Source organism: Psammomys obesus, unplaced genomic scaffold, assembly GCF_907164565.1.
Source record: "Psammomys obesus unplaced genomic scaffold, mPsaObe1.curated_primary_1811, whole genome shotgun sequence".
In the NCBI taxonomy this organism is placed as follows: Eukaryota; Metazoa; Chordata; class Mammalia; order Rodentia; family Muridae; genus Psammomys; species Psammomys obesus.
The window spans coordinates 8778854-8805403 of NW_026596073.1; the positions used below are offsets into that span (position 1 = coordinate 8778854).

A 26550-nucleotide genomic window follows, 5' to 3' on the forward strand; every position below is an offset into this window, starting at 1 on the left:
AGCTGGGATACAAAGTGAATAAATTGTAATAAATAATAAATAACATTTTTTTTAAAAAGTGATCTCCATTTCAGTGTTCTTCTTATTGTACAACCACTTGTAATCATACTTCAATTGTGTTTTAAATTATAAATTTATTCACTTATAAAATGATTAATACTATAACCATTAATTACATTCTCTGCTTTCAAAGAAAAAAGTAAACTTAATATTCACATATCAGTCTAAAATTAATCCATTTATAAACTATATAATTCCTTATTTAACAGAAGTGATTACTGTTAATGTGTTTTCTCTTCATAATATTTTTTACTCACATTTTGTAGCAGCTGAAAACAGAGGTTAAGACACTAAACAATTATCTGAATGCAAACAGCTCCCTTGGAGATAATTTATATTTTACCTGATTTGTTAGACACCCAAATAATTGCTTCTGAAGACACATGGCTTCTATTTCCTACCACGATGGTTAGTGGGATCTGCCACAGGTAACTGGAAAGTAAAAGAAAACTTTAAGAATAAAAACAGCTGTATCAGTTATGCTGAGACAAAAGCAAGCTGGCATTGCCTATATACCATTTGTGAAGTTTTTATTACTCTTTGGGGGGGAGAAATATAATTGAGCCATCAATTAATCAGTCATCCAATAAATCCCAGGCCTAACGAATATATGCAGAAGGAAAATTTACCTTCCCAGGGCCACTGAGGAGAGTTAGGTCTAATAGTTTTAACTTCATTGTAAAAGAACATTCCACAAAGCTTGTCTTCCAAAAAGAGACTTGCAATTTAGAAATAAATGCAACTAAACTCTATAAATCTGAGCTGTGCTGTTTATTGATTGCAGTCTAAAAATAGCTCTTTTCTACTTTTTTGGATTAAACTAATATACAATTCAGTAGTTTTCTCCATTTGCATATTAGCTCTTTCCTTATTTCGTGATTAACATGTCTGATGGCCACCAGCTACATATTTCACAGAGAGTTTCTTGCTACACAGTCAAAGATACTCAGTACAGAATGAAGTCAGAACAAAAATAATCAGTTTTCACTGAAATTCTGAGCTATATGAAGAATAATTTCGGACACACTTCATGCTCTAGTTTCTAAAATGGAATTTCTAAGTTGAAGTGTTAAAGAAGCCAGCAAGAGGAGGGGTCAGCTATGAGTCTCAGCTATTAAAAAGAAGCATTTTATTTAATTTACTTCTTCACAGGATAAAAATTGAGGCCTAGACTTGAAGAAGTAATATCAACTTAATCTCAAAGGAGTAACCAAACATACGTGAAATGATTTTACAACAAATCTATCAACTGTACTTTTGTTTCCTGCCTGAATTATAGACAAACTATTTTAACCTCACATTGTATCTCTAGCAAATGTGGTAGTCAACAATTATAAAAAGAAAAAAAAAGAAATACCTGAAATACAACAAGAAATTTTGTGCACAGTCAGTAACTGTGCGAGTGAGAAGCGTTAGGAGAGAATGCCTGTGGTAATAACCTGTGTAAGGAGCATATTCAGGCCTCTGTGACTACCTGTCTTCATCATAGTTTTGAATTTACATTTACTTCTAACTATCAGAGAGAGGCAAAAAAAAAAAAAAAGTGTGCATGTTTGAATTGGGAGGAGAGAATCCTTTACAAAAATAGTATCAGTGTTAAGGAAAGATCAGTATAAAGTGCAACTGTCAACACTGAGGAAAAGAAAGGCCTGCCTGGGTTGATGCACAGGCTTCTGTGTAGATCAGAGCTCTGAGAAGCAACTTGGCATATGAGAAGATATTATGCAACATTGCAAAGTAGTGATTTAATGCATTTTTTTAAAATGCCACAAAGATGTACCACTGTCTAAGTAACAAGATTCCAGCACAAATGTCACACTATGCCACATATCAGCCAACTTTATGAAATTTCAGTTATATAAGCATCTCTCTACGCTGTAACATAAGGGTGAAAGTTTTATGTATAAAACTATAATTATTAGCTCTATTAAAATGTTTTGACTATGTTACGGTATATTCCTATATCTGTGAAAAAAAAGGGGGGTGGGAAACAAAGAATTAACTCAGCTTAGAAAAGATTTACAACTTACTAGAAATTCTGTCATCGATAAGCAAGTTCTATTATATCAGGAGAAAACACTGTAGTAGCGTTAGGAAGGCTCTGTTCAGAGACCGGATGGAAATGGTGTTGAATCTTTGACCAGAATGCCACAGAGAATTAAATGATCCGTAATATAAAATTAGGACACTACACTTAAAGTATAGATTTTATTATTTTTTTAATAGAAAACCATTCCTGGAAGTAATGTGATGCTTTGGATCGGCACCACGCCTCCTTTATACGCTATGTGGCAAGTGCTCAGGGTTTATATCCTAGAGATCTTTCTGTTGTTTTAGCAGATACAGAGCTCTCTGTGTTGTTTGTTTACACGGCCTGGACGATACCTTTTGTTTTAAAAGATCAGCCTCACAGCTGGTATAATCATGTATGTTATAGGTGGACAGATTATTTTTGTTCAAAATTTACACTGTCATACTTTATGTCTCCTTTTATATTTTTCTACATCAGTGACACTATGTCAGGGTAGCAGTTCTCAGAGGCCTGGACTGATACCTCTTTCAATTTTCCATAGGGAAGTACTTCCTAGCAAAGTCAGGGCTGATGCCTGATAATGCTGAACCTTGACCGTGACAGTGAGGCTGTAATGGAGCAGTTAATGCTACAGGGACCAGAGAGAGTAAAATGCATTGACACTCTTCCTTGATCGCAGCAAGGCTGCAGCAGAGTAATGTGTAATACAATAATGCAGAGAGTCGGATGAGTGAGACTCTAATGTCAATATATAAGTGGAGTAAGGACCGTAAGCCCATGCTTTATTGCTGGAGAGAAATCTCAGTAGGTAACAAGAAGACCCGAGTTCAAATCCTCAGAACCGACATAAAGTTGTGGTTCACTTAAGCTCGGTGCTCCAATGGAGACATGGGAGGCAAAGCTGAGCCTGCAGAATCCCGGGCATGTAGCCCAGCATACATGATGCACACATGAGCATACACATATACACATATAAATATACATGCAGAGAATTGAAACAATGATCCTGCTTCCCCAAATGAGACTCGCAAAAGCCATCAAAAAGCACCAATGAATTCCTCAACCAAGGCTTTGTACATTCATGCTTGGATCAAGCTGACTTCAAAATGGTTTCAAGACCTCTTAGGCGACACAGCAAAACATGTGCTCCAGGTCTCGTGGATACGCATGGTTGATAAAGTCAGGTGCCTCATTTTCCCAAGCAACCCAAGCAAAAACTAATTTTCTTTATTAATTTCCTGCCCCCATTTCTCATTCCTCTCTCTTCCTCTTCACCCCTGTGCTCCTACAGCCCACTTTTAATACCTTTTTTATAAGAAATGAAAATGGTTAATAAAAGTTTTAATTCTCTTTAGCTCAGCCTTTAAAATAAGAAACAAAAGAGAAAACGTGGAATAAAATCAATAGGAGTTTCCAAAGAAAAGTTAAAGTAATAAATCATGATACCAGGTAGATAGGATGGCTGGGGCAAGAAGATGGCTGTGAGTTCCAGGCCAGCCTGTGGTGCAAGTGAGCCTGAACCAGCAGGGCTCCAGAGTGAGATCCAATTAAAAAAACAAGAAGCAATTCTGCATGTGTCGTATCTAGCCAGTGACCTCTAACATGATAATTGATTATAAAAAGAACATATATTCATCCTATGCGGCCCCACTGAAGCTTGGTTTGTTTGAGGGTCTACATGATGTTTCTTTTACTCATACATTATTAAGTACAGATCTTTGGTGTAGTGAGTCTCTCTAGATTGTTAGCTTCAGTTCTCTTTTGTCTGATAAAGCACATGGTGTTCGATTCCATTTAATTCATGGCTACACGTTTTAACTGTCAAGTTTAATTCAAGACGATTCATAGAAGAGGGAAGACACAAATCTTTTCTCTTGAAAGTCACCGTGTTAATTCAAAGTTCTGCCTCCAGAAATAAATACTGTCACGTTGAAAGCTAAAGTTCTGAAGGAGAGATACAGAGAAGGCCCCGTGGATGATAGCACTCGCTGCTCTTCCAGAGGGCCCATGTTTGAATTCCAGCAACCACATGGCATCTAACAACTGTCTCTAATTCCAGTTCTAGGGGACCCAGTGGTTTTCTGGCCTCACTGGACAAGAGGCATTCAAATGGTGCACAGAAAAACATGCACTAAAACTATCACACATGGTTAATTAATTAACTAATTAATTACATGGTTTTAAAACTCTTGAGGAAATAGCAACAAAAGAAGACTCACAATGAAACAGCCAATAAACATGTTAAAATAATATTTTACACATTTCAGAATTTTCTCAATAGTAAATTAAATATTTCTCAAAACTTTTAAAGGCAAAACATTCCTCAACAGTTTAAAATATTAAAATGCAAAGTGAAATATAGACTCGTGGCCTGTGTGGTACCTGCTGTTCTGAAGTTGAAGTGCTTTGGTTTTAGCACCAACATCATAAATGAAATGCTGCTGGGTGATAAGTATTCTGTTTTCTGCTGTCGTGTTCCCCAGGATGGTGATAACAGGATATCCCATCTGGAGTGTCCACTGGTCCATGACTTCTTGTATGTTCACGTACTTTCCATTCCTTTTTAATGCCTTTGCAACCAAAATTGTATAAATTAATCTATTAATACTTCTCATTAGTGTAGTTAACGTTAATCTGTTCTCATTTTTCTCATTACAATTTACTTCAATACAAAAACATTTAAAATCAGTGAAGCTGACATTACATACCAGTAAAATTAATCTTTTTGCCTTGGGTTTCTTAAATTGTTATGTTCCGTATATATATGTGCAGCTAAGTCATATTAATGTCGAAATTTTTACATACCAGAATATAAAATGTAATTTATTGTTACAAATAATTCTAGCCTCATTTTACAATCGTGACAGGTCTCCTATGGTATAGTAAAATTTTCCTAAAATTTTCAATATTTCAGTCTTTAACATGAATTTAGAGGATCAAATGAAAATATCATTCAAAAGTATTGTCATACTTCATGCCACAAGACCTGTGTAAGATCATTCCAGCCAAGATTCCAACACCAGAAGTCCCACCTTCAGTAGAGGAGCTATGGCCAAGTGATGACTCGTGGGAAAAAGAGAGTCAATTTTCTTTAAGTGTGTGGCTCCTGAGGGGGTACCCATACTTGTTTATATCATTGGCATGGTCCTACACCAAGTCACAAAGTGGTCTCAGTGAGATTTTTAAAAGGAACAGATGAAATTGAGATGGAATCATGATGTGAAGAATAGGGAAAGCATTTGAGGGGAGAAGATGGAGGTATATTTGATAATCAAAATTATTATACATTTATAAAATTATTAATTAATTAAAAACAATGACACTTTTGAAAGCAGATAAAGCATTTTAGCCAACATTTATAAGTGAAATCTTTATCTTATTTTTATTTTATATATTAAAGCACTAAGGCAATGTGAAGTAAGAGGAATTACAGAAAGTAAACACAAACTGTCAATGTTATTAAAAATGAATGTTTTATAAAGGAAATTCAGTTGTTCAAAACTATACTTTGACATTTCAGCTTCCTCTACCTTACCTCTGATAATGTATTCCAGAGATCATTTCTGGCTGCATTGCCATACTTATGAATGGTTAAATAATCCTATAAGAATATAAAATTATAATTACCATTCAAAGGTTAAGCAATTACCAGTAAACACATTTATTTCTTAATTCAATTAACCATTTCCATGTGTGGAATTGCATTAAGGCAAAGAGGAAAACATGCAAAAAGATTTAGAATCTCATTTTAAAATATTCCCAAGAGTTTAACTATAGCATATTTCCTAAGTCACCCAACAGTACTAATTTCTTAACAAAGATTTTTACAGCTATAATCACATCTTATGGATTCCCAAGGTCAAGGGTATATTTAGTATTGATTTATTTTTTTAGTTAAACAGTGATTATTCCTAAACTAGCTATATACCCAAATCACCACACTAGGTGATGTAATTAGAGACTAGGATGTATTTAGTTAACCTAGCGCACAATACTGGGCAATGATTACTCCATCCTAAACCTACATGCTTGCATTCAGATTTCACCCATTATACTTGCTTTTAGTCATATCTTAGGTCCAGTTCATCTCTCCTGGTGGTTCCAAGTCCTCTCCTCTCTGGATCTCTCCTCCCAACTCCCCTCCTACTCTATGCTCTCCATTGCTCTGCATTGGCTGGTTGTTTTATTGACAATACAGAGAACAAATGGTGGCATGTTTACACAGACTTGAGACAGGTGAGACAGGTGAACATCACAATGCAATGTCCAGATTGAATCCAGATAGTGGGGGAGAGAAATCAGCATTTGAATGACCAAGGGAAAATTGCATACATTCCACAAGAACATTATACCAACAGATAAACTCTAACTGACAACACCAGCTCATTTTGAGAAAATGACCTCTGTAATGAAATATGTAGAGCAAACATTCTCATCACCCCTTTCAGTTGTACAAAGAGAAAACACATTCTCTCAAGAAAAATAAAGCTTCTTAATATATGCTGATTCTGTGGGGAACTGTTATTTTCTAATCCCTCTCTGGTGGCTCTAGTAAAGGAAAAGGCTAAAGGATGCAAAACTGATACTCATTTCTGTAGTTTGAAGCACACATTACTATCAATTAAAAAAGAAAGTCTTTCTAAGTTTGTCTCACAACTTCAGGCTTAGGACTCTTCATTTCTCATTATGCTCCATTAGTGGTTAAACCTACACACTTTTGATTCACACCTTACTCCATCCTAAGAAGCGTGGTCTGTCTCATTATCGAGGTGACAGTTATCAAGATAATTAGTATCAGGTGTTTTTTTTTTCTGATTTCAAAGAGAATAATGAACACAGTAGACCGATTTATATGAAAAAGTGAAGAAATCTTTTCCTTCAAAATTCTATTTTCTTAACAATATGTAGATAAGAAGACACAATTTCTAATATCTCTATCAATGTTCTTGAACCAGAAAAAAAAATGCTGACTTTTCAATACTTTCTGTGGAATGGGGCACTTTGAGGATAACTAAGTTCAGGGAAACAAGTTTTAAACACAATTTGTAGAGGCTGTGATAGACTGAGCTCTTGTTGGCAATTCACAGAAGAGAAAATGACAGCTCCCACTTAATCACATCCCGTGAGAGGTGATGTCCAACCCCAACTTAGCAACCACACATTCAACTTCATCATCAGGTGCTGTGAATAACTTTACTAAAAATACAACTTACATGCAACTCCTCAAAACCACTATGATTTTCCATTCAGTTTTAACCAAGCTTCAGGAAGTTTGTTCAACGTAAACCCAGGAAATATGTTTTGTGGGGAAGGTGACAGGGGTGAGTTTTAAATACATTACTGCAGCTTTCAATTTCATTTTTTGTCATTGTTCTCTTTCAGCATTTAAATGAATAAACTTGGGAAGAATGCAGCATTAAGCACGCCACTAGATGAAGAAACATAGGCAGTCAGGGGCTACTGACAGGAGAATCAATTTTACCAAGGGACAAGGCCACTGACACTGATTCCATGTGGTCAGCATTAAATTTATGTATTTATAAGCAACACCTAATGGACTCTCGGAGATATCAAGATCAAGGTTTATTATTGTTATTGTTGTTATTATTATTCAGGATCAAATCCATGAATCCAAGAAGAAGTAGGGAGAGCTTGAGGGACGTAGTAAAAATGATATGCGCTCAAGTATAAAATTCTCAGAAACAAAATAATAAAAAAGAAGTTGGGTGAGGTGATGTATGCCTATAATCCCAGCACTTGGTGATGCAAAGGCAGGTGGATCTCTGTGAGTTTGAGGCCAACCTGGTCTACAAAGTGAGTCCGGGACAGCCTGGGCAACACAGAGAAACCCTGTCTCAAAATAAATAAAGATGAATTAAAAACTTGATCCTTCTTTTTGTCATCAGATGGAGTTCTTGGTTCCCCCTCCAGTTCATAATGAAGTCCCACATCAAGTGGGTTGGAATGTCAATGGTCAGGGTCAAGTGGCAACCCCAGCCTTGGTGTGTCAGTGGTGGGCAAGGATGACAGCATTGTCCCCTTCAGTCACAGTTCTCAAATGTAATGGAAGTCTACACATGCCAAATACTTTCTTTTTTCCAGAAAATGCTCCTTTGTTATTCTATTCTTTCTTGTGAACAACACAATCATTTCTTAAATGAGCAAAATGTCACTATCTAGCATAATTACAAAGAAATCCAGAGGATAGAGAATGTTGTTATAATAGTTATTAGCCTGTTCATTCATATCATAAAATATGTAAAGCACTTAGCATGCATCAAGAAGCTTTGGGTGCTGTGGAGATGTCGGCAGTGGAAGCTTGTTAAGAACCACTGCAGAAATCTAGATGTGATTTGTATGGGAGGACTTATTTCTGTGAATGACCCTGTGAATGGCAAGTCATGGTACAACTGCCATTTTGCAAGATACATTCAAATATCTTAATACCACCTTAAGTTTCTTTCAAACCTTCAAAGTAATGACAATGGAGATGCCCAGACATATGAATCTGCAATAGAAATCTGTGTTTAGCTTTGGGTATGTAAGAATCAATTAGCAACAGATTTGACATTATTATATAACAGTGAATGCTTTGGTGTTAATGAGAAAACAATTGTGGGTACTCCACACTGGGTACTACAGAAACGGAGTTATTGAAAATAGCAAGCAAAGTGAAACACTAGCCTACGTGAAGGGACATGGTTCATAATGGATAGACTCAAAACTAAACATATATTCAATAAGCATATAGTTGATAGATATAGTGATAGAGAAAGGCATCTTGGCACAGGGATTTAAAGAAAAGAATGGGAACCAGTCATTCTGGAATCAAATCCAATGTCCAACACTCACAGGCTATAGGATATAAGGGTTATGGACAAGTTATCATGTTTTAGTGCTTTTACTGGTTTTCACACCTATAAGATGAAGATAATGAAAACACACTATATGCTTTCCTGAGAACACATACGATGTCAGAATAGTGATAAATTCCTAGTACACTCTGAGAATTCTATAGGTGTTATCTCTTACAATATTTTTAACAATTTCAGACTACAGGTTGAAAGGAAAAAAACTGGTTAAAAGGAAGAAAAGTGTCACTGGTCATAACGAGGAGTAAAACACATGTGAAAGAATTTTGTCAAGTTTTTAACATGGTATGAGCCCCTGTTATGTTACCTCATTCAATTAACACCACATCACCAATTAACAAATCAAAGACTGGGCCAACATGTAAATCACAAACAAGCTCTGCATACAACTGCCTCCCAACCCAACATCCAAGATGTGCTGTAAACTCAGTGAGAGTCACATTAAAAACGTGGCCCTTTGCCCTTCCACATCAACTCCTTCTGACAGCCTTTTACAGTGATAACATTCTATTTCCTCAACTAGAAAGTTATTTTGATGTGTCTTTCTTTTCCCCCACATTCAAATGGTGATTTGTGGTAGAAACATTTCGCCAAGATCCTCCCATTACACCTCACTTCATTGATGATCATTTTCCTGCATGTTGCTTGGAAGAATCCAAGTACCACTGTCTCTGCTCTAGCTCTTTCAGCTATAATCATGGTAGACCCTAAAACCAGGCTACTTTTAATCAAATTCTCATATGAAACACTGGTATTCTCCAAATATCAAAACTCCATCATGTAGCTCAAATATAAATCTTTTTGAGCCCATCTGTTTTCCTCTTGTTCCATTCCCTCCCCTGAGACACCTGGATGTGTTTGAATGAGCCTAACATATCTTTTCCAACTCTTTGCATATGCAGTTTTCTAGATATTATTGTCTGGTACCCACTTAAATTCAGTTTAACCTCCAGGACTAACTTTTGATAAATTTCTCCCAGGTATTCTTCACTGCCCACTCAATCTATTTCTTAATTATAACTATCTTTCTTAGATTCATATTCATTGTACTACGTAGAACTTTTCCAATTCATGTTGAAATTGCAATTGCTTGTCTACGGTCTGGCTGCCCACATTTTCTATATAAACTTCAGGGAATTGAGGAACATTGTACCCCAGTTTATTATTGTTTAACCAACATCATTCTAAAGAGCTTGGTATGCAGAAGTTACTCAATATATGCCTATGATACATTTCTCAATGTATAGCACAACTCTATTAATAACTGATAATGCAGTTATTAACTTGTGTCTATTAAGTTGTGTTTATTAGGCTTTTGCAAGATGTCCTCTTTAGAGGGTAATATAGGATCTAACTCATTATTACGGTGAATAATTGTCAAATATATATCTTAACATTTAATGCCATCAAAAGATTGGACTACTGCATCTGAGACAATTTTTTACTTTCTTCTGTTAACACATGACATGATTCATGATGTTTCGTGTATGAGAGGCAATTAGGCAAAAATGACAAGGGGAAAAGTGAAGCAAATGAGCTCGGGAAGTAAAACACTCTTCTTATCTAAGACATGAAAATAATTGTGGAATTCTTGTAATCTTAATAAGCCCTGTAACAGAATAGAATAGAGAATTGACCTTGTGAGTGGCTTATTCCTGGGGACATAGATAATGGACCAATAAAATCTCTGTGGGTGTTTTCTCTGTGTTGAGAGACAAGTAGCAAAACTGCCCAAAGCACAGTGACTTTTTTTTTAATTTAAACGTGTCAGTTTTATTTTTTTAAATTTTTTATTAATTACACTTTATTCATTTTGTATCCCCCACATAAGACCCTCCCTCCTCCCCTGCCGATCCCACCCTCCCTCCCCTTTCTGCATGCCTGCCCCTCCCCAAGTCCACTGATAGGGGAGGTTCTCCTCTTCTTTCTGATCTTAGTTTATCAGTTCTCATCAAAAGTGGCTATATTGTCCTCTACTGTGGCCTGGTAAGGCTGCTCCCCCCTCAGGGGGAGGTGATCAAAGAGCAGGCCAATCAGATTAAGGCAGAGGCAGTCCCTCTTCCCATTACTATGTAACCCACTTGGACACTGAACTGCCATGGGCTACATCTGTGCAGGAGTTCTAGGTTATCTCCATGAATAGTCCTTGGTTGGAGTATGAGTCTCTGGGAAGTTCCCTGTGCTCAAATTTTCTTGTTCTGTTGCTCTCCTTGTGGAGTTCCTGTCCTCTCCAGCTCTTACTATTTCCCACTTCTTACATAAAATTCCATTCACTCTGCCCATCAGTTGGCCATCAGCTCAGCATCTGCTTTGACAGCCTATACTGCAGAGGCTTTCAGAGGCCCTCTGTGGCAGGTTCCAAGGTTGTTTCCTGTTTTCTTCTGGCTTTCAGAGGCCCTCTTTGGCAGGTTCCAAGGTTGTTTTCTATTTTCTTTTCCTTCTGATGTCCATCCGCTTTGCCTTTCAGGATGGGGATTGAACATTTTAGTTAGGGTCCTCTCTTTTGCTTAGTTTGTTTAGATGTACAGATTTTAGTGGGTTTATTCTATGTTGTATGTTTATATGAGTGAGTATATACCATGTGTGTCTTTTTGCTTCTGGGACAACTCACTCAGGATGATCCTTTCCAGGTCCCACCATTTACCTGCAAATTTCATGATTTCCTTATTTTTCATTGCTGCATAATACTCCATTGTATAGATGTACCACAGTTTCTGCATCCATTCTTCAGTTGAGGGGCATCTGGGCTGTTTCCAGCTTCTGGCTATTACAAATAAAGCTGCTACAAACATGGTTGAGCAAATGTCCTTTTTGTGTACTTGAGCCTCTTTTGGATATATGCCTAGGAGTGGTATGGCTGGATCTTGAGGAAGCGCTATTCCTAGTTGTCTGAGAAAGCGCCAGATTGATTTCCAGAGTGGTTGTACGAGTTTACATTCCCACCAGCAGTGGAGAAGGGTTCCCCTTTCTCCACAACCTCTCCAGCATGTGTTGTCCCTTGAGTTTTTGATCTTGGCCATTCTGATGGGTGTAAGGTGAAATCTCAGGGTCATTTTGATTTGCATTTCCCTGATGGCTAATGAGGTTGAGCATTTCTTTAAGTGCTTCTCTGCCATTCAATATTCATCTACAGAGAATTCTCTCTTTAGCTCTGTTCCCCATTTTTTAAGTGGATTACTTGGTTTGCTGCTTTTCAGTTTCTTTAGTTCTTTATATATACTGGATATGAGTCCTCTGTCAGATAAAGGGTTAGTGATGATTCTTTCCCAATCTGTAGGCAGTCGCTTTGTTTTGATGACAGTGTCCTTTGCTTTACAGAAGCTTTTCAATTTCATGAGGTCCCATTTATTGATTGTTGTTCTTAGAGCCTGTGCTGTTGGTGTTCTGTTCAGCAAGTTGTCTCCTGTACTAAGGAGTTCTAGGGTATTCCCCACTTTTTTTTCTAGCCGATTTAATGTGTCTGGTTTTATGTTGAGGTCTTTGATCCACTTGGACTTCAGTTTTGTGCAGGGTGATAAGTATGGGTCTATTTTCATTTTTCTACATGTAGACATCCAGTTGGACCAGCACCATTTGTTGAAGACGCTATCTTTTTTCCATTGTATGATTTTGGCATCTTTGTCAAAAATCAGGTGTCTGTAAGTGTGTGGGTTTATTTCTGGGTCTTCTGTTCGATTCCATTGATCCACCATTCTGTTTCTACGCCAGTACCATGCAGTTTTTATAACTGTTGCTCTATAGTACAGCTTGAGATCAGGGATGGAGATACCTCCAGAAGAACTTTTATTGTAGAGGATTGTTTTATCAATTCTGGGTTTCTTGTTATTCCATACGAAGTTGAGAATTTTTCTTTCCAGGTCTGTAAAGAATTGTGTTGGCAATTTGATGGGAATTGCATTAAATCTGTAGATTGCTTTTGGTAAGATGGCCATTTTTACTATGTTAATCCTGCCAAGCCATGAGCATGGGAGATCTTTCCATCTTCTCATATCTTCCTCTAATTCTTTCTTCAGATACTTGAAATTTTTTTCATACATGTCTATGACTTGCTTGGTTAGGGTTACACCAAGGTACTTTATGTCATTTGTGGCTATTGTGAAGGGTGTTGTTTCTCTAATTTCTTTCTCAGCCCTTTTGTCTTTTGTATACAGCTGTGCTACTGATTTTTTTGAGTTAATTTTGTATCTGGCCACTTTGCTGAAGGTGTTTATCAGCTGTAGGAGTTCCCTGGTAGAGTTTTTGGGGTCACTCATGTATACTATCATATCATCTGTAAATAGTGATAATTTGACTTCTTCCTTTCCCATCTGTATCCCCTTGATCTAAACATAGCAAAGATGATATACAGCAAGCCTATAGCCAACATCAAACTGAACGGAGAGAAACTTAAAGCAATCCCACTGAAATCAGGGACAAGACAAGGCTGCCCACTCTCTCCATATCTCTTCAACATAGTGCTGGAAGTCCTTGCTAGAGCAATAACACAGTGACTTTTAAAACAGCAAAACTTCCTTCCTGTTAGAGACATCACAGAGCTGAGCCCTGGTGCTCTTTATTTATGCCTTAGCTTTACTATTTTTAGGCTGGATGTCAGCAAGAATTCCAAGTACCACTTCAGAAGAGACTTGTACAGAGAAAGGCAAGAGCATCCCTTCTTGGCCCTCTAAAAGTCATGATGCTTTTTCCCCTCAAATCCTGAAGCAAAATCAAAACCACATTGTGCGTTTCCTTAAAATCCTGCTAATACAGCTTAAGGTAGGGTCATTGGTTTCATACACTATGAAATCATGGTCTTCGAAAGCAAATGATTCCCATTGGGGACGAGACTTAAAAAAGCAGAACGTACCTCATAAGAAAACATAGGGCCTAGCTCTGGATAGACCAGATACATTTGTGTTCATTTCCATGATAAGCAGAGGCACTCAACTTTGGGCCAAAGAGCAGAATGCTGACCCTCTACATTAAGACAGTCTTCAGATGATCAGGTAAATTCAAGCAGTGGTTTTTCTGAAGACTTGACAAAGAAGCTGAAGCAAAGGATTGAAATGTTGTTGCTTTCTATCAAGAATAATTATAACTGAAAAAAAAATCTTAGGGAGCATTTCTTACTTTTTGGCTTTCCAGGATTTGAGCTCCATTTTCATGTAGGGGCAATAACTCAGTGTGGAATGTAGGAGGAAGGCAAGAACTCCTCAGTGTTGAATTGGAAAGGACAAAATGCTAAATATTCCCTCTCACTTCCTCTGGCAGCTAAAGTGTAAGCATGTGGCCTGTTCTCCAACAAGTGGGTGCTTCGTAAGAAGTAATTAAAAACACGTGAGAAGCAGAAGCACCGTAGCCTGAGATAGGACGTTGACAACCACAGTATTGACACCAGCTGAGTCAGCTGCTCTGTGCTGTGACCTCGGCAAGTTACCTTGATTTCTAAGTCTCATCATAACCATTTGGTGAGTTTTGTTTTCCCATCCTTGTCAGTGCCGTGATGGACCAATCTTGGTCCTTTTGCTAAATTCGTTTCTATTTAAATCTCCTGGAAATTTATTGTGTTGTATAAAACTAAAAATTATGTCTAGTATGTCAATAGATTATTTCAGCAAACACTGAACATCAAGATGTAAACATCATCTTGGTGATCCCTAGACAGTACATAAAGCTATATCTTACAATTTATAGAAAACACAATAAGCTTATTTTGTAAATGTGCTTAGTTGTGACTGTGTTGTGGATAGAAGGTATGAGGAGTGAGGTTGGGAGGGTTAAATTCAGACAAGTGGTCTAGAGGTACACAAATGAATACAATGGAATACAGGATGTAAGTGTAATTTTTGTTTCCTCAGAAGAGGGGATAAGATGAGAGCCATACCCAACCTTTGCCTTTTAGAAAACATAAGACTAAATGTGCATGAGTAGCAGAGCTTTTAGGACAAAAGTCTCATGCAAAAACAAGAAGAATGTCTGCAATTTAATTCTAGCAGATGAGAGTAAAAGATGGAAAGGAAAAAGTCATTTTCTAAGGTTTTTTTCTGTTGCTAAATTTTGTATTATAGGAACCCAAGCCACTATCAACTGTGTTCCATGTAAGAAGTTTCAGGCACTCACATAACGTTTAAAAAACAAGAAAAAAATGAGGCATTTACAAAATAAAGCTACTTGGAGGTGATATAAGAACAATGGTGATTTATAATTGTTGGCAAGCCATTCTGAGTGAGAAATTTTAAATGTGTGTTTATCCTAAATTCACCTTCAGAAGTGGCTTACCTAGACATGCATCCAGCTATTTATTCAGGAAAAAAAAAGTGTTTTACATATTTTAAAAATCCATCACCCTATTTAATGAATGTAAATCGTGTACAAATTAGTACTTTTTTTTCATAAGAGGTTGTCAAATATAGCATGAAACAGAGAATTTTAAATCAAAACAACCTGACAGGATTTGAAAAGGGTTTTTGTTTGTTTGCCTGCTTTAAATTACAGACAATAGCATAGCCTCACACCACTTTGGTTTCTACATATCTCCTATGTAGCAATTATGGATCACAGCATCAATGCTACAAGCAGTTGTATTATGAATTACAATATTGCCACCCCTAAATTTATACTCTACTAAACAACAACCTGAAGGGGATCTATGCCTGCCTGTCAGCAAAGTAGTGCAAATAGAATAGTCTACAAGGGTGTTTCAAAGTGCAAAATTGTCCCCACCCCTCACGTTTGCAGCTAGTGTGAAACAACCTAGATGTCCCTCAACTGAAGAACAGATACAAGATTTGTAGTACATTTACACAATGGGCTACTGCTCAGCAATTAAAAACAAGGAAATCATGAAATTTGCAGGCAAGTGGACAGAACTAGAAAAGATCATTCTGAGTGAAGTAACTCAGAAGCAGAAAGACACACATGGTATATACTCAATTATAATAGGATATTAGCCATACAATATAGGATAAACATACTAAAATATATAGTCCTAAAGAGTCCTAAAGAGGCTAAACAAGAAGGAGAACCCTAGGGAAGATGCTTAATCCTCGCAAACAGGGTAAACATTGGGAGTGAGAGAAGATAGGGATCAGGACAGGAACCTATTACAGGGGGTCTCTGACTCAACCCATCAGGTTATTGAAGCAGATGTTGAGACTCATAGCCAAACTTTGGGCAGAGTGCAGGGAATCCTCTGGAATAAGGGGGAGATAGAAAGACCTGGAGGGGACATGAGCTTCACAAGGAGAACAACAGAAACAACAAATCTGAGCTTAGGCAGTCTTGCAGAGACCAATGCTCAAACCAGGGACCACTCATGGAGAAAGCCTAGACCTCTTATTCAGATGTAGTCCATAGGCAGCTCAATCTCCATGTGCGTGCCCAGTAAGGGGAAGAGAGGGTGTCTCTGACACGGACTCAGTGCCAAGCTCTTTGATCACCTCTCCATGGGGCTGCAGTCTTGCCAGGCCATAGAGGAAGAGCATGCATCCAGTCCTGATGAGACCTGAGAGGCTAGGGTCAGATAGTAGGGGAGAAGGACACCCCTCCCGTCAGTTGACTAGAGGAAGGTCTTAGGGGGAGAAGAGGGAGGAAGGGTGGGACTGGGAGGAGATGAGGGAGGGGGCTACACTGGGATACAAAGTAAATAAATTGTAATAACATAAATAAATAAATACAATTAAGATAAGAGAATTTTTATGTGTGTGCATTACAAGTAAAGGTGCATATATGTGTCAATGGACTTTTTCATTATACCCTTGTAGTAAGTTATTTGGCAAATTAAATGCTGATTAAGGTGGACCCAGTGTTTGAAAAATTTGCAGTGGTATCAGTGTTGCATGATATTGAGTGATCACAACAAATCATTACGTAAAATTAACCTTTATGCCTGCAAAATATCTAAGCCTTCACAGTATTTCAAGGGCAGCACAGGCACATTTGAGTAAACTATCTATGGTAACTTTACATTAGGAGTGACTCATTTATCATCTTGATAAATATTCCCTACTACCTTCGATGTACTATCTCTATCCTGATGTTTCTTTATTTTGCCTAAAATCTCACATGAAGGGAACAAGTACCCACAAACATAAACCTGTAATTCTCAAATAAAAACTTCAGATAGCTATACTTACATATGACACGCCGCTGGAACAGGTTATTGAGGGTGTTGCTGCTGATGATAATCACCATGGCTTTGTGCCTGTCATTACCCTCAGGCTATCAGAATTTTATGAGCACAAACCAATAATAATGATATTTCCTTTCTGCTTTTATCCACACCTCATTGCTTACATTGATTTGCATAAGCAATTTCCACCCTGATAATTGGAGCCAAACATGTTGTTATAGGTTACCTTATGGAAAAGAGCAGTTAAATACTAATTAAGAAAAATCTTTTTCTATTCAAACATATTTCAGAAGCTATTGGCTTATTCTCACTGGCTGAGTAGATAGGTGACTCACTCACTGATGGGAATTTTAGGATTTGAGTATGTATCGAGCTTAACAATGATTTCCTTTTTTATATATATTTTTAATTCCCTGATGTCGACTCATAATAACATGAATAATGATCTTTCTAGTCTCATATCATTAGAATAACACTATTTTCTTTTGTTTTTAAAAGCCATAATATTATGAATTATTTTAATAGTTACTGAGCCAATCAATGTTCATAGAAGATTTCATCTTTGTAACTTTATTTTCAGAAAAAAAGTTGAAAAAAATAACTATTAACTTAGGTTATCAAAACAAATAACAAAGAACTGTTGAGGCTCTAAATGATTTCACAGGAATTCTGTCTGAGTACAGTATTTACCAACATATGTTATTTTTTAAGGTAATCCTATGCTGCACAAGTGGAATAGGGCTTCTGCCTATAGAAACTGAACAAAAGTTACAAAACCAAAGTTTAAAAAAATGTAGATACTAATGAAATGGTCTTGTATATGTGATGGCCATAAGCATTTCAACTTACGAGTAAAAATTAATGTGTATGTATTTAATGATATGCTTTCTGGCAAATAAAAAATGTCCATACTGTCAACAAGACAGTAGAAGGTGAGCATTGTGTTTCTGTTAAGTTATCAGTACATACGTTTATTTTGGGGAGCCAGAGAGATCCCAAGAAGGCATGCAAAGTAACCAAGAAATCATAAAGAAATAAAAACCAAGAAAAATATTCTAAATACTTCACAGGAAAGGACATTCAATACCGTTGGACACTGAAGTTTTCCCAAATAGAAAAGATAAAGAGGGAGGGGCACAACCTATTTTCTGCTTCAGATTTCTCAATAAAACAACAACAAAAAGAAAACTCTACTTAGCATAGTAATGGGAAATAATCTTAAAATAATGAAATATTCCACACACTTAAAGAAAGCTATCTACAAATGTTTGCCTGTCTTTACTAAATTTTAACAAAGGTAGCATTGGTAGAGGATAATAGGACCTTAGTAACACATGGTTTTCAGGGACAAAACAATTTCTTAAATGATAATTAATTTTTTAAATTGGAGAAAATACTTTGGGAAAATAAATAAGTATTTCACAGAATAGTGTGGCAGGGTTGCTAATGTGGGTTATTAGTATATGCAAAGTTTGAGCCAACACTATAAAACGTGAACACTGTAGTATTTCTCCTTTCTTAACTGAAGTTACGGGGACCCACTTGTGATCATACGACTGTGTAAAAATCATGAACGTTGTAGTGTTCTACCTTCTCAACTGAAAGTATGAGAACCCATATTACAACTTTGGGCAGAGTACAGGGAATCTTTTTTTTTTTTTCAGAGAGAGAAATACCATATATTTTTATGCTTTCTGTTAGATGTAGATCACAGATTTTAATTTATTAAAAACAATAATCATACATTTATACTTTTTTAGTGTTTTTTTAATTTTATTTATTTTATTTTTTCTTCATTAATTACACTTTATTCACTTTGTATCCCCACCTGTGGTTCCCTCCCTCCTCCAGTCCCAATCCCTCCCTTCCTTCACCCTCTCCATGCATGCCCCTCCCCAAGTCCACTGATAGGGGAGGACTTCTTTTCCTTCCTGCTGATCCTAGTCAATTAGGTCTCATCAGGAGTGGCTGCATTGTCTTATTCTGTGGCCTGGTAATTACCTCAGGGGAAGGAAATTAAAGAGCAGGCCAATCAGTTCATGTCAGAGACAGTCCGTGTTCCTATTATAATGGAACCCACTTGGATACTGAACTGCCATGGGCTACCTCTGTGCAGGGATTTTAGGTTATCTCCATGCATAGTCCTTGGTTGGAGTATCAGTCTCAGGAAAGACCCCTGTGCTCAGAATTTTTGGTTCTGTTGCTCTCCTTGTGGAGTTCCTGTCCTCTCCAGATCTTACTGTTTCCCACTTCTTTCATAAGATTCCCTGCACTCTGCCCAAAGGTTGCCCATAAGTCTCAGCATCTGCATTGATAGTCTGCAGGGCAGAGCTTTTCAGAGGTCCTCTGTGTCAGGCTCCTGACTTGTTCCCTCTTTTCTCCTTCTTCTGATGTCCATCCTCTTTGCCTTTCTGGATAGGAATTGAATAGGGAATCTTATAAAAGAAGGGGGAAATAGAAAGACCTGGAGGGAACAGGAGCTCCACAAGGAGAGCAACAGAACCAAGAAATCTGGGCCCAGGGGTCTTTTGTGAGACTGATACTCCAAGGACCATGCATGAAGATAACCTAGAACCCCTGCACAGATGTAGTCCATGGCAGCTCAATCTCCAAGTGGGTTTCCTAGAAAGGGGAACAGGGACTGTCTCTGACATGAACTCAGTGGCTGGCTCTTTAATCACCTCCCCCTGAGGGGAGAGGAGTCTTACCAGTCCATAGAGGAAGACAATGCTGCCAGTCCTGATGAGACCTGATAAGCTATGGTCAGATGGAATGGGAGGAAGACCTCCCTTATCAGTGGACTTGGATAGGGGCATGGGAAGAGAAGAAGGAGGGAGGGCAGTATTGGGAGGGAAAGAGGAAGGGGACAACAGCTGGGATACAAAATAAATAAACTGTAATTAATATAAAAAAATTAAATTTAAAAATTAAAAAAATCTTAACAATTTAAAAATAAAAAATATTTAAGCAAAAGAGAGAGAGAGTTGGAGATTTTAAAGTCTTAGAAGCAACTTTTGTGAAAACCAGAACAGACTGAAGTATAAAATTTTAACCTGAAATGTTTCAACTCCAGTCAAGTCACTCTTTTTACTGTGTTTGTGTGAAGAATGGGTATAGATGGGAAAACAAATGGCAAGAATTAGAATAGTGTCTTTCAGGGTATAAATTCACCTAGCTCTGCTTAGTATCAGAAACAGCTCCACTGTTCAGGAGAGAAAGCCCTCCCTTGTTGGAATTCCCTATAATGATAACTAACAAGAGGAATAGAATTCTCTTTTTCTCAATTAATTTTTTTATTAGTTACAATTTATTAATTTTGTATGCCAGCTGTAGCCCCTCCCTCATATCCTCCCAATCCCACCTTTTCTTCCTCTTCTCCTCCCCTCAGGCTACTCCTCCCTCAGGAGCATGCGATCAAAGAGCAAGCCACTGAGTTCATGTCAGAGACAGCCACTGTTCCCTTTACCAGGAAAATTCTCTTTAAAGCCAACCTCCAGGACACCTTCAGACTTATAAACAAAGTCACTTCCACTCTTAAAGAGTACGCCTAGAAAATTTGGTTTTAGAAATCGTAACATATGCTATGAAAACCATAAAGAGTTTTCAAAAGGCCTCACCAAATATCATGGATGATAACAACAGATCAACCACAAAAATATTACATATCTGAAGCAATGCAAAACAATAAATTTGAAGCTTAAACCCCAAGACAACATACACTGATAAAACAGATTATTATTAACAAAAGCTGCAATTTAAGCAGATGTTCATATGGTTTGATACAATAGCACTGCGACAGGCATTGATGGCCAATGGCCACCCAGTCAAATATTCAGAACGCTGTTAGTTCAAGTATAAAAAGACACCTTTGCTCATGCATTTTATCATTCACCCCCATCAAATTAAAATGGCTGTTCCAAATTAAAAATATCTAACACCAGTTGCCTAAATGATCAACTGCCCTAAATAAATCCTATATTTAGAAACTATGAAAGATGGAAAATATCTTGGAGAATTTAGTTTTGCATTTTATAACTGTAGGTTAGAGGCCAGGATAGATTTCATGGCTTGTCAGAGGCTCAGCATTAATTAGAAAGAGAAATGAGAATTATTTCTCCCTGCTTATTCTATTGCCTCAAGCTTCCCACAAAATGCCTGCTATCATTTTGTGTAATGGATTATATATAACGGTAGATATGTAGAGCTTGCAAAAATATAATCACTGCAGTGTCCTGAAATATATTATTTATGAATGGTATGTATAATCAACAACAGAAAAGCTTAAACTAAGTACATTGTGCAAGTTCAGATTTCATTTCAAACATAAAATTTAAAGCTGACTTACTAGCTAAATTATAAATTAATTTTATGAATAAAATTTATTTACAAGAGGTTTAAGATAATTTTTAAAGAACATGGAAAACTGAACCATTTAAACATTAAACTAAAATCAAAAGTAATGAGATGTACAAAAATATTGAGAATTTCTTTGATATTAGACATTATTATTCAATATTGAATTTCCTCCTTGGTTTCTGATAGCTTATCTCTGTTATATAACAAATAAGAACAAAAGTTTTCTCAAAAATGTTCTAGAACACTTGCCTTCTGAGGGATATATTCATTTTGAAATTTAAAATACATATTGTCACACAAAATACTGTGCAATATACAAAACATCTCTAATCAGATATTTTATTAAAAAATGAATATATAAACTGACCCAGAAACTCACTAGATAAGTTATATGTAACATATTTGTAAATAATGTTTGCTTTGTTTCTAGAAAGAGCTTAGGATAGTCCATACATATAGAAAAAAGTATCAGCAGAACACAAATTTTGTTAGATAATAAGTAACAAAGTAGCAGCTATCACAGCACTGTTCTTAGTACAACATGAGGGTGTTGTATGAGCACTCAAGGATAAACAACAAAGCAAAAAGTATGGAAAAGGGAAGGGGGAAAGAAGGAAGAATAATAAGAGAAAACACACCTCAATTGCAGTTTGGGTTTTCCCAAGCTTGTAAATATAAACCTAGTCTGTTTTCAAGTAATAAACTTTCATGTGTCAGGATAGAATAGCCATGGTTAATGTAAAAACAATTAATAGATTTTCTTCAGAGGTAAATGCTGACATCCCAAAGTAGGCCTTTCAACAAGTTGTAAAGTAAGACTCCCCAGAGCCTTGTAAATGGCAAGCATATTAATATGAACTCGAAAACTACTCAGCACCATGACATGAAGTGTCTGTTCAGGAGGTCATCTCCAAAATGTACCCCATACATCTCCGTACACAAGAGATGATCATTTATCACCAAGACAGAAGGATCTACTGTAAACTAATCCAAACTGCTGATGATACACTAAATCAGTTTGAGTGATAACTATAAATGAAGCTGCAAGCCAAGTACTGAAGGATACAGATCCACCTGATCAATGAGATGTCTCAAGGCAAATGAAATGCACAGATGACAAACACAGAGTCCCGAGGTTGAAAATTAACCAGATCAAGTATTGGAACATAAAATGGCATGTTAACACTAGCTTCAAATGAAAGTTTACTTTAATGGGTATTTCTTTTAGCAATTTTAGATAAAACTGAACAGGCTTGGGATATAGGATATACTCAAAATAATATATTTTACATACTATAGAAAATACAACAAGATAAGGAAAAAATTCTGCAAAAACATTCTGTCAAAATAAGTGTAGTCACTCAGTCTGTTGAACATGGGTAATAGTAGAGAAATAATAAAAATTGTATGCAGAAAATGATTGCATATCAGATTGCCACCAGAAAAATCAAATTCAATTTATGTTGCCTTTATGAAAACTTAAATATTTTCTGAAATTGTCACATTACAAATTCAATATGGGAAAACAAAGCCGTGTGAATAAGGTAAGACATTCCTCCAGATAGTTGATATTCATGGAGGGCACTCCTTGAAGTGAAGGAAAAAAAAAGGTTTCCACAGCTATGTGATCAGAATGGAGCCTTCACCTCTCAGCAAACAGAAGCTTTATCCTTCAGCAAATACATTTGATGGATTCAGCTATTCTGTGGACCTCCGTAATGAAAAGCGTTGACTAAAGTAAATTTCAATACTGACTAAAACTAATCTGTAAAAGTAGTTTATAAGGAAAATTATTCTTCAATAAATTTATATGCTTTTTAATTTGTTACATTAAATACGTAGTTTGCCATATCAAATTTAACTCTTGCCTTTCTATTTTATCCCCTCTTATTTTGGATAAAGATAGAATTATACTACAAAAATATGACCTGATCCCAGTTGTAGTTTATTTAAATTTCAAAATGAAAAGCTTACTAGGAACAGATAAGATTGATTGTTCTCTCTGTCTTAGCATAATTGTACTTCAGGTGAACATCAATTTACTTTAAAGGACACTTCTAAGTAGCAAAATGCATCATAAATAATGCATCAATCACAGTGGCTGGGAGTGTGATTTACTCTAGCAGATTAAACAGAATCAAAGTTTCAGTTTTCTATAATTATATTTTTTATATATTTTAATAAATTTGTTTTTACAAATCCATTCTTAAACTCCATGCTTACTACCCCAAAATGCAGTACAAATAATTGTCTTTTGGTCCAACCCCACCCCTTATTGAAAATAGATGGTTTTATCATACAATATATCCTGATTACAGTTTCCACTCCAAAACTCCTCCCAGTTCCTTCTAACCTCTCCTCCCACCTGGTTCCAGGATCCACTAACTTTTCGTCTCTCATTAGACAATAACAGATTTCTAAGAGATAACAACATACCAAAAACCACATAATCATCTCCCTTCTTTTAAAGTGATTCACTTTACTTTCAAAGAAAAGTATTCTATTTTCAGTGGGACAAATAGCACCTGTATGTGTCAGTAGCAAAACAACAACGTAGGCAGCACATGACTGAAAAGCAAGCTCTAAATTACGTAATTTTAGTAAAGCTAACAATTTGCTCTCATATTACTTAAACATCTCAATGACAGTAAATAATAGCAGGTTTTCTGAAGCTCTTGTGTAAATTATTCAGGATATGACATGTGTAAAACTTAGTTCAGTTTGTGAATGCCAGTTAAACACCTCCAAATTGTATACTAGTTTGAGTTTGCGCTGAGGATACACTGAATATCCCTTGACAACTTCTTTTTGTCATACTGAAGGACAAAGTCCTGCCTTAAACATCCTAAATTTTTCTATCATAATAGTAATTTTGTATTAGAAATTTCCCAAAGCATGAAATATACTTAAAATAAATATAATAACAAGAAAAAGAGAAGAGAAAAATAGAAAGTGTTTTACTTACTTGCAAACCCCTCTGAAAAACCGAATGGCCCATAAAATTAGCCAGCATTCTAATTAAAGCAGCACCCTGTGGGGGGGGAAAGCATTGAAAAGAAAAGAATTTCAACAAGTGTAATCCGAAAAGTGCCACGTGTCAATCAAGAATGGCTCACTTCATTCACTCTATTCCATTTTTAAAATATTCAAGGAGGAAAAAAAAACATATCTATCTTATGGGTTGAAAAACGTCATTTTTTTTTGTATCTAAAATATTTTGTGGATCAAAATCTATTACTTTTTGATGAAAATCTCTTTGACTCAAGTATCTCTGGAAACAGTGTGTAATTGGGAGTAGCTTATACTTCTGTGAACATTGAACAGGTCAAGATTAATAGAGCACAGTGCTTATACCCAAAAGCCCATGATCTGGAAACATAGAGACACCTGTGTTAACAAACATTTTGATGAAAATGTAATTTGTGGGTACAATAGCTGCTTGCTACACTCCTAACCCAGGTGAGAATACTTTATAGCAGGAGTGGACAGGAGTGTGAAGCAGTCAGGCTTTCTGGGTTCAAACTGTGTCTCTGTTACTTTTTTTTTTTTTAATCCTTTATACTCAGAAAAATGATTAGAATTCTTTTATTTTCTTCTCTTGCAGCACAGAGTTGCCAACAATCCTATTGGATGAGACCTTTGAAGCTTAAAGAATTAGTTCTATATTTTCACATATATACATAAAATTATATATATTTTCACATATATATTTTCACATATATATTTTCACATATACATATATATTTAAATATACATATTGTCTATATGTAAAACATATATGTTGAAAATTAGTGCCTGTATGCATATAAATGTATGCCTATGTAAAGCAGTTCAATAAAAGGTCTGAAAGACAGAGTGAACCATCAATGTTATTTCATGTTGGCTCATTAATTTTTGTCATACCTATTTATTTTTTAAGCCGAATGTAGTTATATATATATGGTTATGTAAGCAAGCAGATGTGGTTAATGTAAATTTTTCGTGTTATAGAGTAATATGCTAACCTAGAAGAGTTGAGAACTATATTATAACATAATATAATACAATATAAAATTCAATCAGTAGAAAATGTGCATAAGTGATCAGTTTGAAGGAATCCAAGTAATGGTGAGGAAGTCAGGATGATCAGACATTTGTAAGAAAACTATAAATTAGACATCTAGAAACCAGTTCATGCTGAGCTCCTCAAGGGTTATTAAACAGTGACCGTTTAAACAGAAATGGCAGCCTAGTTTTGTGGAAATTCTTCTGCACCTACTTATCCCTCTCCACCATCCTTACAAATGCATATACTGCCATGAATCCTTTTTTCAAGGTGTCTCTTTTAAGTTTTATTATTGAAGTTTTATTATTGCACACCAATTGTATATGCTAATAAGATTCACTATAACACCTCAATGCATGCACCCAGGGTATCCTTTTATGAATGAACCCTTTAATATTCATCTAACCAGCACTGAGTCAGTCCAGCGACAAAACCATGATTTTTCCACTGTTTGACACTAAATCTACTCCCTGTAATTGTGGAAACTTGATGCAATATAATATTCTCACTCCATTAGTCAATCACCCTTAAAGCACAGTCTTAAAAAAAAAATCTCTATTCCCCCAAGAACTTGCTCCTCAAATGAGAATGTCATTGTCATCTCAACAAATAATGAGCTCACGATCCCTAAAGTTTCATGCCCTTCCAGATATTTTTCCTTTCACATCTTCTACTATTCCTCTCTCTCTTTAGCTCTCTCACTCTATCTTTCTAAATATAAATATATATATAATTTTTGCTTCTTGTTCTTTGTCTTCTGCACAGTTGTATAAGTCTATAAAACATAAGCATTTATGATTCAATCTAGGGAGCTGGTGAGAATCCCCTTTAGAAAGCATCAGATCTGCTCCCTGAATTACCTTGACAAGCTCTCCTCCTGTGTATTTTCCAATCTAGTCTACCCACCCTGAGGGTAAAATCTGTCATTTCTTCAACAACACTAACCCTTGCCACCTGGGGAGTGAGAACTCTCAAGCAGTCAGCTCCAACTTCCCTTCAGAGCAGAAGAGCCATCTTCAAATGATTTAACTGATTCCCTCCAGGTAGTGATGCCTTGGTCCCTTGTCAGGCTGTA

At 36.3% G+C, this 26550-nt stretch overlaps 1 protein-coding gene across 1 annotated transcript in view; it reads right to left on the minus strand.

Moving 5' to 3' along the window:
• Positions 1 to 26550, minus strand: part of Trhde (thyrotropin releasing hormone degrading enzyme) — a 481130-nt gene that overhangs the window by 116994 nt on the left and 337586 nt on the right. Inside the window, exons 7-10 of the mRNA XM_055626014.1 lie at positions 24396 to 24461; positions 5628 to 5693; positions 4475 to 4662; positions 404 to 492 (exon numbers count right to left, since the gene is read on the minus strand). Of these exons, the coding sequence (XP_055481989.1) occupies positions 404 to 492; positions 4475 to 4662; positions 5628 to 5693; positions 24396 to 24461 (409 nt within the window). The remainder of the gene's footprint in view (positions 1 to 403; positions 493 to 4474; positions 4663 to 5627; positions 5694 to 24395; positions 24462 to 26550) is intronic.